At 46.9% G+C, this 12,613-nt stretch overlaps 1 protein-coding gene across 2 annotated transcripts in view; it reads left to right on the top strand.

The window, feature by feature from the left end:
* Nucleotides 1-284: 284 nt before the first annotated feature.
* LOC120991952 (killer cell lectin-like receptor subfamily G member 1) overlaps nucleotides 285-12,613 on the top strand; it is a 128,527-nt gene continuing 116,198 nt past the window's right edge. The window contains exon 1 of one of the 2 annotated variants that reach the window (XM_040420696.1): nucleotides 285-371. In XM_040420696.1, coding sequence (XP_040276630.1) covers nucleotides 296-371 — 76 coding nt within the window. In that variant the 5' untranslated portion in view covers nucleotides 285-295. The remainder of the gene's footprint in view (nucleotides 372-12,613) is intronic. The other variant, XM_040420697.1, reaches the window with a different exon arrangement.

Here is a 12,613-nt window from a genome sequence, read left to right as displayed (position 1 = left end):
TAAGGAGGACTTGGATGGCCCCCTGGCATCAACCCCCAGAAAATTTTCCAGTAGGGTTTAGGCTGTAGACTCCCAGTACAAACTGCATAGAGGCAAATAATAGGATCCAGTGAGGAGAGCACCTTTACTCATCTCTCACAAACCACAAAGTGTCACTCCTATTACGATGGTACTTTATTTTTAGATCTGGTGTCGTTGTCCAGCTTTCACATCTGCATCTCATTTTGACTGCGTCTCAGAAAATTTCCTTCTCATCGTCTCACTTCCCAAAAGCTCTACACAAGGACAGGTCACCATGGCAGAGAACATCACCTACGCTGAGATGAACCTTACCTTCGGCAAAGGGAAAGGACAAGGAAAGACTAATTCAGGTGAGAGGAGGCTAAGGAGCAAGTGTAAGACCAAGCTATGACCAGGCCCACCACAGATAAGATGGTGCTCAAAGCTCTCTGCTCTATATGGGATGAGTGGACCTGACCAGGGTCATGGAGAGCACCTGTGGTTGCTATGGGAAGGGCAGGCTCAGCTGTCCACAGGCAGTGCACAGCTACCAAAATAAAAGAAAAAGAAAGAGGGGGTGGCCACCAACATTGCATGCTATAATAGATCAGGCCACCATGGAGAGGTTTTCTGGGAAACTGTACCAAGACCACAAGTCCCAGCATCTCCACCTCTGGGCAGCTGCGGAGATCACTGACATGAAGGCTGTAACTCATAGGTGTAACATCTGAGCTCCTGTTCTATTGACCTCAGTAACTGCAGTTGCCAGCTTCCATAGATTCTGGTGTACAGTTTTTGGGTTCTCATCACCCTGTTTATCTGATAGGTTTCAGCAGATGGTATGGCTTTGATCTCGTAGGGCACAGATTCCCATTTATTTCCAGTTTGTTTGACCTGTGTTGTTTTCGTAACCCTACGTGACCTCCTACACATAGTGGTTTATTCTCAGCTTTGGCGTCATAGTCGTCCATGTGTTTCTGTGGAGCCTCCTGGGTTGTTTCAGTGGTTATTTGTTGGATCAGTTTGAGGCGCCTCAGTTGCTCTTTTCCCAGTCAGTTTGTGGGGTTGTTATCATGGTCAGTCGGCACATTAAGCGGAATGTCGGCCGGCCGCAGCTCTGGTGTCCATTAATGTATAGGGTTCTTGTTTGGTTGAACAGTGCGGTGTATGGGGATATAGCAAAGTCAGTTTAGTTTTATTATGTTTTGGTTCATTTTTTTCACATAAACCATTGCATTGTGGGTGATAGGCAGTCTACGTATTTTTTATATTGTATAATGTGCACAATTCTTGGAATAATTGTGACTCCTGCTGAGCCCTGGTCGGTCAGAATCTTTTCTGGTGGTCTGAGGACCTCAATAAGCCTCTTTTCAAAAACATGCACCGTGGTTTGTGCTGATAAGTCTATTACTGGTATCACCATAGCATACTGGTTGTAATGGTCAATGATTGTTAGAGCGTACACATTCCCATCTTGGCTGGGTCTTAATTTAACATGGTCCAAGGCAACAAGCTTAAATGGCCTCTGACTGTTATTGGGTGCAGTGGTGCTTCATGTCTGGGCTGGCCATCCCTATTGATGGCACAGATAGGACACTCGCGACACCATTTTTCTATTTTGTCTCGCATTCCAACCCAAAAAAAATCTCTGTCTATTGGCACCCAAAATGTCCTGACTTATGGTGGTCTGCATCCAGGATTAGATGAGCATCCTGTCTGGGCACTACAGTCGTGGCCAAAAGTTTTGAGAATTACATAAATATTGGAAATTAAAAAAGTTGCTGCTTAAGTTTTTATAATAGCAATTTGCATATACTCCAGAATGTTATGAAGAGTGATCAGATGAGTTGCATAGTCCTTCTTTGCCATGAAAATTAACTTAATCCCAAAAAAAAACCTTTCCACTACATTTCATTGCTGTCATTAAAGGACCTGCTGAGATAATTTCAGTAATCGTCTTGTTAACTCAGGTGAGAATGTTGACGAGCACAAGGCTGGAGATCATTATGTCAGGCTGATTGGGTTAAAATGGCAGACTTGACATGTTAAAAGGAGGGTGATGCTTGAAATCATTGTTCTTCCATTGTTAACCATGGTGACCTGCAAAGAAACGCGTGCAGCCATCATTGCATTGCATAAAAATGGCTTCACAGGCAAGGATATTGTGGCTACTAAGATTGCACCTCAATCAACAATTTATAGGATCATCAAGAACTTCAAGGAAAGAGGTTCAATTCTTGTTAAGAAGGCTTCAGGGCGTCCAAGAAAGTCCAGCAAGCGTCAGGATGGTCTCCTAAAGAGGATTCAGCTGCGGGATCGGAGTGCCATCAGTGCAGAGCTTGCTCAGGAATGGCAGCAGGCAGGTGTGAGCGCATCTGCACGCACAGTGAGGCCAAGACTTTTGGAAGATGGCCTGGTGTCAAGAAGGGCAGCAAAGAAGCCACTTCTCTCTAAAAAAAACATCAGGGACAGATTGATCTTCTGCAGAAAGTATGGTGAATGGACTGCTGAGGACTGGGGCAAAGTCATATTCTCCGATGAAGCCTCTTTCCGATTGTTTGGGGCATCTGGAAAAAGGCTTGTCCGGAGAAGAAAAGGTGAGCGCTACCATCAGTCCTGTGTCATGCCAACAGTAAAACATCCTGAGACCATTCATGGTGGGGTTGCTTCTCATCCAAGGGAGTGGGCTCACTCACAATTTTGCCCAAAAACACAGCCATGAATAAAGAATGGCACCAAAACACCCTCCAACAGCAACTTCTTCCAACAATCCAACAACAGTTTGGTGAAGAACAATGCATTTTCCAGCACGATGGAGCACCGTGCCATAAGGCAAAAGTGATAACTAAGTGGCTCGGGGACCAAAACGTTGACATTTTGGGTCCATGGCCTGGAAACTCCCCAGATCTTAATCCCATTGAGAACTTGTGGTCAATCCTCAAGAGGCGGGTGGACAAACAAAAACCCACTAATTCTGACAAACTCCAAGAAGTGATGATGAAAGAATGGGTTGTATCAGTCAGGAATTGGCCCAGAAGGTGATTGAGAGCATGCCCAGTCGGATTGCAGAGGTCCTGAAAAAGAAGGGCCAACACTGCAAATACTGACTCTTTGCATAAATGTCATGTAATTGTCGATAAAAGCCTTTGAAACGTATGAAGTGCGTGTAATTATATTTCACTACATCACAGAAACAACTGAAACAAAGATCTAGAAGCAGTTTAGCAGCAAACTTTGTGAAAATTAATATTTGTGTCATTCTCAAAACTTTTGGCCACGATTGTACAATCTGTTTAATATGGTCATGTGCGATGTGCCGCCCCCCAGGGCCCTATCACATCTCAGGTCTATAGGAATGCTGAGTGGTGTGGTGCGGCCTATATGCGTCACGGTGCTCCTACCTGGTTATAGCAGGACCCCGGCTTAGGCGTTGAAGCAAATAAAAGGGAATAGTTGAGTTAGGGCATGAAGAATAACTTGAGTCCAGACCTTGATAAACTTTTACAGCAGCTTTTCTTGGTAAACTTGATTCCAGACAATATTCAGGCTTCTCTTGGCTCCAGCAGGATTTGGCATAAACTGACAGGCAAACTTCATAACTCTGTTTTCTCTCTTTCTCTGCTGGGCTGACAGGCACGCTTAATAACTCTGCTCTCTATCTCTCTGCTGTGCTAAACTCTGCTTGGGTCTGGTTACTGGAATTTTGGTCAGTTCTGGTTTCCCTGGATTGGGCTGTTGTCCCACTCCTGACACTCAGTAAAATTACCATGGAGTCCGGATGCTCTACAAGCTACTCCTAGTTTGTGGCTCCAGCCAAAGAACACTTTCCTCTGGCTCCTATAACTTTCTTACTCAACTCCAATATGGAGTCTAAACTGCAATAAACTAGAACTATAACCCTTCCCTTCTGGTAGGAAGCAGGACTGGTTCACGTCTACCCATAAAAGTGATATTAATGCACAATGGTAAAGGACCTGAAAATAAATACACAGATGGCATTAATGTTAGACCATTAGAGACAGTAGCAGGGTGTAGAAATCGTAATACCACTCTGGGGTATTACACAACCACTACACCATGAGGCCACCAAGCAATAGAGAGAGCACTGCTGGAGACACCGTCAAGTGGGAAAGTGTGCACCGGATTGTCCTGTGGCTTAAGTTGTCACCAAAGAGTGTCACAGGTCCTTCCAGAGTTACTGGAGTTCCTTAAGTCGGGTCCAGAGACTGGTAAGACTGTATTTCCTACTTTTGTGACTGATTATGGAACTGTAAATTAACAAACATTGCCCAAAAGGGAGAGAATTGATGAGAATTACTCCCCAACTACCGCAACTAATTCAACTTGGACAGACTGGAGGTCGTTATCTATTAAAACATAACGTTTATTAAATTCTGAGATAAGAAAGTACAAACAAAAAATATCGTGCTAGGTGTGAGCCCACCGCCAACCGTGCAACAGACCACCGCCAACTGTGCAACAGACACCGCCAACTGTGCAACAGACCACCGCCAACCGTGCAACAGACATTACCAACAAAAAGCAGGCAATATTACCGTGGGTGCCCAAAGTTAACAGCACCAACCACAGGGCAGAATTACAAAGCTTCCCCATCAGGCATAAATTCCACAATATATGAGGAACGGTCTTACCGGTAAATGGGAGTAGTCTGGATACCGTCTTAAAGTCCCAGTGGTCAATCTTTCATCACGGACAGGGTCCTAATTAGAATCACTGTCCCTGGAATGCCCCGTCAGGTCTAGAAGTCCCTGATGACCTCCTAATACGGAGTCATCGCCCCGACAAGGGCGGCCCCGTCCGGAACCTCTCCCTAAAATATTAGAGGCCCTGGACGTCCCTGCCTAAGGATACTAGTAAGTAAAGGACCCCTAGAAGCAGAATAAATCCCTAGGCGTTTCATCTACAGTATTATTAGCCCAGGACTCATCAGGGAATGGAGGGCTGAGAAAGGGCTGGCTGTCTACAACTGGTGTATACTTAGAAGGCCAACCACAACTAAGGGGAAATAAGAAGGATGGTGCCTAATGTAGAAATATTAAAATGAATGGACCTATAAATGGAGTACTGTGGGGATTGGCTCTGGTAGACAGGCTGCGGACGCAGTATAGAGGCAACGACAACGTCTACAACTCAAACAGTGCAGTGTTTTATTCACACATAAGGAAAGTGACAAAAAAAAGTCAGTTTCAGGGAAAAACAGTCACCTTGAGTCTGGTGTCTGTTCACACCAGGCAGCAACACATAAGTCCTTGGGTGAAGCAGAAGTCCACGTGCTTTTTCCCAAACAATATAGCAGGCCTTAGTCCCGGCCCAAATGCTCAAGCTCCAACACAGAGACTGACAAAGCTCCACTGTCAGATGGAGGATAATCCACACAGCTGAGACTGCTGACTGGGTTTTTATCCCAAACCAAAACCCGGCCTGGAACGTGGGGAACAGCCACCCACCCTGCACTTTGGCTGCTCCCAGTAAGAGCCGGTCCGGATCGGCTTTACAGCCACACTAAATAACCAATAGTGTCAGTCAGCACTAGGTGCCGCTGACAATTACCGGCTCTTACCTCACCAGTGACACATATCTTCCGTCAAGGACGGCCCCTTGCGCTCTCCTACAGTATGTAGAGACCAGGAGGGGTTAATTGGGGCATATGGCTCCCTAAAATATTCCCACCAGTGATGCAGTCTGCTATTAGCTGGAGGATAGTGTATGGCCTGCCCTCTGCACGTGTAGTGTGTGTGAATTTATACCTGATGGGGAAGCTTTGTAATTCTGCCCTGTGGTTGGTGCTGTTAACATTGGGCACCCACGGTAATATTGTCTGCTTTTTGTTGGTAATGTCTGTTGCACGGTTGGCGGTGGGCTCACACCTAGCACAATATTTTTTGTTTGTACTTTGTTATCTCAGAATTTAATAAACGTTATGTTTTAATAGATAACGACCTCCAGTCTGTCCAAATTGATTATGAAACTGTACAACATAAACTGAAAGTGTGTTGAGCTCAAAGTGGAGCTCAGACTGGGCAGAGGATTCCTATATCTCTGACCGTTGTGGGAGAGAGAAAAGGTCCCAGATCTGTCTGCAGAGCGTGCTGCTCAGCTGCTGGAAAAGAGTCCTGAGAGTGGGGGGTCCCAGATCAGTCTGCAGAGCGTGCTACTCAGCTGCTGGAAAAGAGTCCTGAGAGTGGGGGGTCCCAGATCAGTCTGCAGAGCGTGCTGCTCAGCTGCTGGAAAAGAGTCCTGAGAGTGGGGGGTCCCAGATCAGTCTGCAGAGCGTGCTACTCAGCTGCTGGAAAAGAGTCCTGAGAGTGGGGGGTCCCAGATCAGTCTGCAGAGCGTGCTGCTCAGCTGCTGGAAAAGAGTCCTGAGAGTGGGGGGTCCCAGATCAGTCTGCAGAGCGTGCTGCTCAGCTGCTGGAAAAGAGTCCTGAGAGTGGGGGGTCCCAGATCAGTCTGCAGAGCGTGCTACTCAGCTGCTGGAAAAGAGTCCTGAGAGTGGGGGGTCCCAGATCAGTCTGCAGAGCGTGCTGCTCAGCTGCTGGAAAAGAGTCCTGAGAGTGGGGGGTCCCAGATCAGTCTGCAGAGCGTGCTACTCAGCTGCTGGAAAAGAGTCCTGAGAGTGGGGGGTCCCAGATCAGTCTGCAGAGCGTGCTGCTCAGCTGCTGGAAAAGAGTCCTGAGAGTGGGGGGTCCCAGATCAGTCTGCAGAGCGTGCTGCTCAGCTGCTGGAAAAGAGTCCTGAGAGTGGGGGGTCCCAGATCAGTCTGCAGAGCGTGCTACTCAGCTGCTGGAAAAGAGTCCTGAGAGTGGGGGGTCCCAGATCAGTCTGCAGAGCGTGCTGCTCAGCTGCTGGAAAAGAGTCCTGAGAGTGGGGGGTCCCAGATCAGTCTGCAGAGCGTGCTGCTCAGCTACTGGAAAAAAGAGTCCTTAGCGTGGGGGGTCCCAGATCAGTCTGCAGAGCGTGCTGCTCAGCTACTGGAAAAGAGTCCTTAGCGTGGGGGGTCCCAGATCTGTCTGCAGAGCGTGCTGCTCAGCTACTGGAAAAGAGTCCTGAGCGTGGGGGGGTCCCAGATCAGTCTGCAGAGCGTGCTGCTCAGCTGCTGGAAAAGAGTCCTGAGCATGGAGAGAGTCCCAGATCAGTCTGCAGAGCGTGCTGCTCAGCTGCTGGAAAAGAGTCCTGAGAGTGGGGAGTCCCAGATCAGTCTGCAGAGCGTGCTACTCAGCTACTGGAAAAGAGTCCTGAGCGTGGGGGGGGTCCCAGATCAGTCTGCAGAGCGTGCTGCTCACCTGCTGGAATAGTACCCAGGGTAGGAATGCCAGAGTGGTGGTGGGTGGCCTAACTGTCCCTTAATGGTGTTGCACTTGTCACAGTGCTCCTACCTCCGAAACTGCAGAAAAAGGAGGTAGTAGTCATTGGGGATAAATAATAAATTAAGTCTAGACCCTGTGATGAAGTTGAACAGCTTTACTTGTATAAACTTTTCCTCAAACAGTTTGCAGACTTTGTCTTGGCTTCCAGCAGGCTTTGGCATTAACGGTGGCAGGCAAACAAACTCTGCTCTGCTACATCTGTTGCTCTCTTTGGCTCTGCTGTACTAACAGGCTGACTATGAAACTCAGCTTCTTCTTTATGCTGTAGTTCACTTTCTGTAGTCTGGTCTGTCTCTCACTTTATCCAGGGAAACTTTACTCCTGGATTCGGAGGTTAGAGGGAGGGAAAAGAATGGAAAGAAGGTTCCATCCTCTGCAAATGTAGCTCTGCCATGCTTGCCGCCATCTGCTGGTGAACCAGGTACATTACACTTACACAGTCACATAACAAGAAATAGGAATATACATCTTGCAAGACCTGGAAATTAATACACAGGATGATACTTCATTAACCGTAGGAAACAGTAGCAAGGTGCAAAGGTGATAATGCCACTCTGGGGCGTTACACTCAGCTGCTGGAATAGTGTTCTGTCCCCACATGAAGGCGATTGAAGGTGTAACTGATAATGGCTTTGTGACTGGCCTACCTTCGTATCCAAGCAGTGGAGCAGACCGGACCGGCAGATGCTCAGGTTAGATGGACCCAGACGTAGACATGAGGATGCAATCAAACGTGGGTTTATTTGATCCAGAGCAGTGACACACAGTGATACAATACAGGAATGCAGTAGATGCTGTGATGTGGATGTCTTTCCTGAGGCAACTGCTGAGGCAACTGCTGGTCAAAAACTGATGCCTTCACAAGCCGAGGTGTGTGTCTCCAGTCACAAAGAATGCAGCACTGAAAAAGGCTACAGGAAGTGACCAGGCCCAAGGCTGCTAAAACCACGCCCAGAGAAAAAACTTTATTTAACAAGAACGAAGGCGTGCAGCATACAAATTCTGGCCAGCAGATGGCAGCAGAGAACAATAGACTTAAACAACATAGGTAAAACAAGAAATAATACAGTGCAGAAATTCAATATGAAAGGAACAGCACACTCCCCGTCTGAAATTCACTTTGGGGATTTCACTATGACGAATGTCCATAAAATATAAACAACCTATAAAAGAAAAACATGTTAGAATGCAAACATAGATTAGTCCTGTGTTCCAACTTGGAATGGAGAAGATCTGCGAAGCTAGATACAGTCCTGTTCACCCTGCAGGGACGTTCTCGATGGGCAATATTAAAATGAGTTCGTTGATTGGTCTTGAGAACGTTTTAAGCTCGCCTTTCCTGAAGATCTTCAACTCCACCTTCCGGACCTTGCCATCCTTTCTAGGGAAAACCTTTGAAATTAGTCCGATAGGCCAGTCATTCCTTTCGGTTTGTTGCTCTTTCATCAATACAAGGTCTCCTTCCTTCAAGTTTGGTTTGTTGTGTTGCCATTTTCTTCTTCCTTGAAGAATACTGAGGTACTCCTTTCGCCACCTGTTCCAGAAGTAATCTGCTAGGTATTGTACACGTTTCCAGTGTTTTTGATAGATGTTGGCATGAGTAAATTCTCCACTAGGTATTAGCGTACTCTCAGTTTTTTGGGTAAGTAGAATAGCCGGAGTCAGTATGGCTGGTGTTTCAGGATCCATAGACACTGGCACAAGGGGTCTTGAATTGATAATGGCCGAAACTTCGGCAAGAAGGGTGACTAGAGTCTCATGTGTGAGTCTTGACGAGTTTACATCCATCAGCATAGAATTTAAGATGTTGCGTGAGATGCCGATCATTCTCTCCCAGGAGCCTCCCATGTGGGAACTATGAGGAGGATTGAAAATCCAGGTGCAACCTTTTTCCGCCAACTGATCTTGAATGGACTTGGTGTCGATGTTAAGTTCTCTACAAGCTCCGATGAAGTTGCTTCCCTGGTCAGACCTCAATTGTTTAACTGGTCCTCTGATTGCGAAGAACCGTCTTAAGGCATTGATAAGGCTGGATGTGTCCATAGATTCTATCACCTCTATGTGAACTGCTCGCACGCTCATGCAAGTAAATAGTACAGCCCAACGCTTACTGTTTGCGTGACCGCCGCGGGTCCTGTGTGCGAACACCATCCATGGCCCAAAGACATCTAGGCCAACATAGGTGAAAGGTGGCTCTGTGCATAGTCTATCCGCAGGCAAGTCGGCCATTTGTTGGTGTAGTTGTTTTCCTCTTGCTTTACGACAGTGCACACATTCATGCAGTACTTGGGCCACACGTTTTTTCATACCTATAATCCAAAGGCCAGCAGACCGTAATTTGCCCTCAGTAATTTGCCTGCCTTGGTGTTCGGCCCTTTCGTGGTAGTGTCGGATTAGCAAGACGGTGATATGATGCTTGCTGGGAATGATGAGAGGATTTTGTTCTGCAATTCCCAGGTGGGCTTGATTCAAACGACCACCAACTCTTAGCAAGCCAAAACTGTCGATAACTGGATTTAAGTTGGCAAGAGGACTTTTTAAAGGAATCTGCTGTTTGTTGTACAAGCACTTCCATTCTATGTTGAAATTTTCCTGCTGGACGTGACGTATTATGAGGTACTCACTATGAGAGATGTTCTCAGCAGAGAAGGGTTTATGACAGGCATGCCAACCATGACAATCTTTATCTTGGTGAGTATTATGATAACATCTTGCAATGTGCACTAACCTTGCAATAGTTCTGACGAGTCTCATCCAGCTGGAGAAACGCTCAAAGCGCTGACAACCGAAGCTGGCTGTTTGCTTTGTCCCAGTGACTAATGCACTAACTTCAGCGCGGATTTCTGGATCATTATCCGGATCCTGGATGCTGAAAACTTCCTGTACACATTCGTCTGCCTCTCCAAGCAGAAACTCTGGACCTGTAAGCCAAGTAGAGTTAGTAAAGAAACCTATAGACATAGGCCTAGTGGCATGATCTGCCGGATTAAGTTCGGATGGTACGTAGTGCCATTGTTCAGGTTTGGAGGACCTCCTGATTCTCTCTATGCGGTTACTAACGTACACATAAAATCGCTTTGTCCGATTGTGGATGTAACCTAAAACGACCTTACTGTCGGTGTAATACTGGACTTCAGCTATGTCGACACCCAGTTCTTGTTGTATGAAATCCGCAATCTCCACTGCCAACACAGTCCCACAAAGTTCCAGTCTGGGAATAGTATGATCGGGCTTGGGGGCTAACTTAGCCTTACCAAAGACGAATCCAACGTGATTTTGGTTGTTGGGTTCTGTCACCTTCAGATAGGCAACCGCTGCGATGGCCTCCGTGGAGGCGTCCGAGAACACGTGGAGTTCTTTCCTTATGCTAGAGGAAAGTGAAGTTTTAATATAGCATCTCGGGATGTGGATCTCATCCAAGGCACACAAGGATCGCTTCCAGGCTTCCCATTTTTGCTCTTTCTCGGAGGGAAGTGGGGTATCCCAATCCTTGACTGTTTCAGAAAACTGTCTCAGTAGAGATTTACCTTGTATGGTGATGGGCGCTACAAATCCCAGCGGATCAAATAGGCTGTTTACCACTGATAGGACGCCTCGCTTTGTGAATGGCTTGTCTGCACAACTTATCTGAAAACCGAAGGAGTCAGCCGAGAGATCCCATCTGAGGCCCAAGCTCCTCTGCACAGGTGGACTGTCCAGTCCCAAGTTAATGCCCTTGAATCCTGGTGCATGATCGCCTGATTCGAAGGCCCTCATAACAGCCAGGCTGTTTGAAGCAATTTTGTGTAGTCTAAGTTTAGCTTGGTACAACATACTTTGAGTCCTTTTGAGCAGATCGATAGCCGCTTCTTCAGTCGGTAGTGATTTGAGTCCATCGTCTACGTAGAAGTCCTTTTCTACAAAGTCTCTGGCATCTTTACCGTACTTGGATTCTCCCTCTAATGCAGTGCGCCGAAGGCCGTAAGTTGCCACGGCAGGTGAAGGGCTGTTTCCAAATACGTGTACCCTCATACGATATTCTGCCATCTCTGCGTTGGTGTCGTTATTCTTGTACCACAGAAACCTGAGGAAATTCCGGTGGTCCTCTCTGACTACGAAACAGTGGAACATCTGTTCAATGTCGGCGGTGATGGCAACGAGCTCTTTTCTGAACCTCATCAGCACTCCAACTAGGTTATTCGTCAGATTAGGACCTGTGAGAAGGACATCATTAAGAGATACACCTTGATGTTTGGCACTTGAGTCGAAAACAACCCTAATTTGATTAGGTTTCCGTGGGTGATACACTCCAAATGAAGGCAAGTACCAGCACTCGTCGTTCTTCCCTAAGGATGGAGCTGGTTCTGCATGGTTGTTGCGAAATATTTTGTCGATAAAGGCAACGATGTGTTCTCTCATCTCAGGCTTGCTGTTCATGGTACGCTGAAGAGAGTTAAATCTAGACAGAGCTTGTTCCCTATTGTTCGGGAGTCTCACCCTGGTAGCTCGGAAGGGTAATGGAGAAACCCAGTGATTGGTTTCGTCTTTAAGGAACTCATTGTCCATTATCTTGATAAATTCTCTGTCCTCTACTGACAAAGCTACTTTATCATCGTCCTTGCTTGTGTGAAAGACTAATCTTCCCAAGTTGTCAGCAAAGTAGGGAGGAATGTCGTCAGGTGGTTGTATGAGGTCTGGAGGCTTCTCTTTCACCTCATAGTGATGAGGGCAAGGCTTAATGCAAGTTGTGCGTCCATCTCCACGCACGTACGTTTTAAATGAGTGGATTTTTGGCTGATCCAAACATACATTTCCTATGACTACCCATCCCAAGTCCAGTCTCTGGGCGTATGGTGCATAGTCGGGACCATTACACTGTTGACGCACCTTGTGTACCCTTAGATTGTCTCTGCCAAGCAGGAGTAGAATCTCGGCGTTGTTGTCCATAGGTGGGATAACGTTGGCTAGGTGCCTTAGGTGTGGATGGTGAAATGCAGCTTCCGGGGTAGGAATTTCATCCCTATGGTTGGGTATTTGATCACATTCGATCAGCGTCGGTAGAGGTATTTCCGTATTTCCACTGACGGAACAAGCGATGAATCCTAGTGCCCTCCTGCCGCTAGTCTCTATGCGACCCGAGCAGGTGTTTAAGATGTAGGGTTCTGACGGTCCCTTTATACCAAAGGCTTCAAAGAATTTAGGTCCTACTAGGGAGCGGTTGCTTTGGTCGTCAATGATGGCATACAT

This window comes from Bufo bufo, chromosome 2 (genome assembly GCF_905171765.1).
Source record: "Bufo bufo chromosome 2, aBufBuf1.1, whole genome shotgun sequence".
NCBI classification, from domain to species: Eukaryota; Metazoa; Chordata; class Amphibia; order Anura; family Bufonidae; genus Bufo; species Bufo bufo.
This window is presented reverse-complemented; position numbering and strand designations above follow the sequence as displayed.